The sequence below is a fragment of the Monoraphidium neglectum genome (assembly GCF_000611645.1).
Source record: "Monoraphidium neglectum strain SAG 48.87 unplaced genomic scaffold scaffold04481, whole genome shotgun sequence".
In the NCBI taxonomy this organism is placed as follows: Eukaryota; Viridiplantae; Chlorophyta; class Chlorophyceae; order Sphaeropleales; family Selenastraceae; genus Monoraphidium; species Monoraphidium neglectum.
The window spans coordinates 1-4,418 of NW_014009148.1; the positions used below are offsets into that span (position 1 = coordinate 1).

At 65.2% G+C, this 4,418-nt stretch overlaps 2 protein-coding genes across 2 annotated transcripts; one reads left to right on the forward strand and one right to left on the reverse strand.

The window, feature by feature from the left end:
* Nucleotides 1-31: 31 nt before the first annotated feature.
* MNEG_14429 (hypothetical protein) lies at nucleotides 32-2,224 on the reverse strand (the record flags this gene model as incomplete). The annotated part of the gene is made up of 3 exons (XM_014037098.1): nucleotides 32-301; nucleotides 508-1,944; nucleotides 2,096-2,224. Coding segments are annotated over 3 exons (1,836 nt in total), but the record flags the coding sequence as incomplete, so codon positions are not given.
* A 585-nt stretch (nucleotides 2,225-2,809) lies between these two features.
* Nucleotides 2,810-3,995, forward strand: MNEG_14430 (Coatomer subunit epsilon-1; the record flags this gene model as incomplete). The annotated part of the gene is made up of 4 exons (XM_014037099.1): nucleotides 2,810-2,992; nucleotides 3,191-3,280; nucleotides 3,585-3,739; nucleotides 3,929-3,995. Coding segments are annotated over 4 exons (495 nt in total), but the record flags the coding sequence as incomplete, so codon positions are not given.
* Between the last annotated feature and the right edge of the window lie 423 nt (nucleotides 3,996-4,418).

Below are 4,418 nucleotides of genomic sequence, written 5' to 3' on the forward strand. Positions count from 1 at the left end.
GCTCCAGGCTGCCCAGCGCCGTCCTCAGCACCCCTGCCTCATCGTAATCGGTGGTGGCCAGCAGCGCCAGCCCCGCATCCTCCACCCCCTCCCCACCCCCGCCCGCCGCGACGCCGGCCGGCCACCTCGGCGGCCGTCCCACGCCGCCGCCGTCCTCCCACTCTGCGGCCGCGGCGGCGGCCCTGGCAGCGTCCATGCGTGTCTTCAGGGGGTGCGGGGCGCCGGCCGGCCAGGGGGCGAGCTCGACGGTGGCCGCGGCGGCGTCCACGGCCGTCACGCGGCCATGGCGCACCTCTGAAACCTTAGGGGCATCGTGCGGGGGTTGGAGGTGGGTGTGAGACAAAGAGGGACCCTGGCATTCGGCCGGCATGAGGCAGCAGTGGCCTTAGGGGCCTCGCCACGCGCCGCCATGAGGGCCGTCCCCAGGGTTTCCGCTCGAAACCAAACAACGCCAGCAAGGCGTCGCACGTGGGGCCATGTGCACCCCAAAAAACGCAAGCAGCCCACCTGCGGGGTCCAATCGGCGCCAATTTCCAGCAGTTTGTACGCAACGACAGAGCCGACGTCGGGCACAGGCGCTGCCAGCGGTGGAAGCTGCTCGAAGGGGACTGGGGTGCCCTCTGCTGCCTGGTCGGCCCCGGGCTCGCTGCTGCTGGTGGCTTCGCTGCTGCTGCTGGAGCTGTCACTGCTGGTGCTGCTTCTGCTGCTGGTGCTGCTGCCTGACTCACTGCTGCTGCTGTCATCACTGCTGCTCTCATCACTGCTGCTGTCATCACTGCTGCTGCTGCGCCTGGCATGCTCTTTGTTGTTGACGACACGCCTCTGCTGCTGCGGCGGCGTACCCTGTTGTTGCAGCCCCTTGACGTGTCTCTTCATACCCTCCTGCTGCTGCTGCTGCTGCTGCTGCTGCTGCTGCTGCTGCTGCTGCTGGGGCCGCTGGTCTGGGTGCTGCTGGCGCTTTGGCTGCTTACGCCCCGGCTGCGCTGCTGCCGGCAGTTTGCTCTGCTTGAAAGACGACGGCCCCGCCGCCGCGTCGTTCACGTTCGGCGAGACTCCGCCATTCGGGTCAAGCGGGCTGGCATTTGCGGCCGCCTCCAGCGCCGTCTGCGGGCCTCGGGAGCTGCGCTTGCTACTGCCCGTCTCGTGCCGCTGAGGCAGAGATGGCGTTGACATCTGCTGCTGCTCCTGCTGCTGCTGCTGCTGCTGCCCCTGCTGCTGCCCCTGCTGCTGCGGGGACTGCAAGGCGTACCATGCTTGCCACTGCTGCCACTCCTCCGCCGTCCGCTCGTGCTGCTGCTGCTGTCCCAGCTGCTGGCCGCCGTTTTGCCCCTGCTGCCCTTCGTCCTCCAGCACGCCGCCGTCGCCGTCCCACCGCAGTCGCGTCTGCTTGCCCTTGTTGCGCTGCTGCTGCTGCTGTTGCTGCTGTTGCTGTTGCTGCTGCTGCTGCTGCTGCTGCTGCTGCTGCACGGGCTCTTTGGCCTTCCGAGGCAGCACCCCCAGCCGCCTGAGGCGCCGCTTCTCCGACTTGCGGCGCGCGCTGCGGCTGCGCTGCTTTGCTGCCCCGGCTGCCTCCCCGGCGGCCGCGGCTTCCGGCCCTGGCTTCGCCTCGCCCGGTGCTGGCTGTGCCGCGGGCGCAGCAGGAGGTATGGCAGGCTCCGCGCGCTTCCGCTTGGGTGCGGGCTCGTGTGGATGCGCCGCAGCCGGGGCGGGCGCCTTGGCGCCGCTGGCCCCGGTCCTCTGGGCCCCAGAGCCCGCGCCATGTGCCGATTTCGCTGCTGCTGGCCCTGCTGCTGGTGCGGCTACCTGCGGCAGCGCGCTCGAGACCGCGACCAAGTCTCCATCCCTGAGCAGCGACGCAGGGCCATCCTGCGGCAGCTCAAAGCCATCAACGGACAGCACCAGCTGCTGGTAGTCCACGCTTTGGAGGCCGAAGAAGGCGGTGAGCTGCGAGGAAGGTGTGGGGCGGCCGCAAGGGAGGTACTATGGAGCGGCGTGTTTGCGGCTGCACCTGCACCTGCAGCTGCACCTGCAACATGAGAGTGACGCGGCGGCAGGCGGCGGCGCCACATAGGGGGAGCACTGCCAATAGCCCGACCTCTTTCGCAATATTCAGGATGAGCGTCTCATCTCCAACTGCTTCGGGCTTGAACCAGCACCGCTGCGTCTTGCGCGCCGTGCGATCGACGAGATCATCGTGTAACTCAACTCTCAGCCTGACGCTCATTTTGCATTATTCTCTGGTGTTGTGTCCACTTTTTCAATCACCGCCGCGGCTTAAAGGGTCGTTCATACCGGTATCACAGGCGGTGGTGATCAGTCATGGCAAAGGTCGAAATGGGCAAGGTCTATCCGCAAGGACATCCTTGATCGGCAAAACGGCAGCCGACGAAATATTAAAAGTCTGCTTAGAAAAGTAAGCAACCTCTGCCTGCAAGATCACACCCCTGCACAACCTCCACCGAGCAGCACTGACTGCGGTTGTACTGCAGTCTTGTGAGTAGACGAACATAGAGGATCAGAATTACCCGGGACTGACGTTATTTGCGCGGCAGGCGGAGCGAGGCTTGCGCACACCTCCTGCAGCAGCGGGTCGAGGTGCGCACACCTGGAGGGTCGCTGGATCGTAGGCAGTATGGGGTTCCCCTCGTGTACAGCACTGCACATCTTTCGGCAGCCCTGCTGCGCCACACATGTGATTGGGACGCAGCAGCGGCCTCGCGGTTACATTCCACACAGCACCCAACGCTCCTCCGGCTCGAGGGCATCGGGCACATGGCTGCAGCCGCACCCGCCGATTCGCGCGCGCACGATGCACATACGCACGCTGCAGATGGACCGCGACGTGCTGTTCACCGTGAAGAACAACTTCTACATCGGCGCCTTCAACAACGCCATCAATGAGGCCTCCGACCTGGCGGGGCTGTCAGAGGCGGAGGCCGCTGACAAGGATGCGTTTGTGTACCGCTCATACATTGCACTCGGCAGCCATGACGTGAGCGGCGCATGACATGGCGGGAAGCGGAAGGGGGGGGCCACAGCTGCGTAGGGTGTGCGTGCGCAGTCATGAACTTGCGTGCTTGCTTGGATCAAGCAGGAATGAGCGGCAGTGCAAGCAGTGCCCTCGCTACGCTACGCGAAGCCCAACCTCCCTCTCACCCCAATGAAACCCCCGGACTTTGGCCCTTCACAGCTGGTGATCAGTGAGATCCCTGACTCTGCTCCTATGTCAGCCCTGGCCATCAAGCTGCTGGCGCAGTACTCGGGGAAGAGGGTCCCCCCGGTGAGACCCGAGAACGCGGGGTTGATGCGCTGGGCCGACTCTTCGTGCGCTGGCCTTCTGCTTTCTCAGAAGACCACGCACCCGGCCCACGCAATGCCGCGGCCCCTTCCCAAGTGCCTTCCGAAACGTGCGCACATGCACCCTCACATCCACACACATGCGTGCACATGCGTGCACACACACTCACACACACGCACGCACGCACGCACGCACGTGCACACACACACACACACACACACACACAGACACACACACACACACACACCCATACGCAAATGCGCGCCCTGCACGCCAACCCCCGCAGGAGGCCGCCGCCGCGATCCTGTCGGAGTGGATGGACGACTCGGCCTGCAACCGCAACCCGTACGTGCGGCTGGTGGCGGGGCTCATCCACGCGTCGGAGGGCAACGAGGTCGAGGCCCTAAAAGCAGCCAACAACGGACCCCTCACGCTGGAGCTGTGAGTAGGCCGCCTGCGCGGCGCCGCGTGCACAAACCTGGGCCGTGCTGTGGGGTCATGTCAGACTGCTCGTGGCCTTCGGCCTGGGGCGCCTAAGGGGGCGTTTTGCGACCGCGATGCAAGAAGCGCCCACGGTGCGGCAGGGCAGGGGCTCGAAGAGCGCCATTGGCTCGCATGCCCATGCCGCAGGATGGCGCTGTGCACTCAGATCTACCTGCAGATGAACCGCGTCGACAAGGCGGAGCAGCAAGTCAAGGTGGGTTTGGCGGCACCGCAGCGTGCATGCGTTCATGCGGATTGCCTGTGAATTGCCAAATGCAGGGCGCGAGCTGGGCGCCCGGCTGCTGGAAACGCGCGCGGCTGCATGCTTGCGGGTGGCTGTGCCTGCCTCCTTTCATTGTTCCCCGCCACTCTCACCCCAGCCCCTGTCAGCCTCTTCGGCTCCGCTTCACACACATCACACATACGCATGCACGCGCACACACACGCACACACACACACACACAAACACACACACACACACAAACACACACACACACACACACACAAACACACACATCACAACCAGGCCATGTCGTCGCTGGACGACGACGCGACCGTCACGCAGCTGGCCACGGCCTGGGTGGGGGTGCAGCTGGGGGGTGCCAAGGTGCAGGAGGCGTCCTACATATACCAGGAG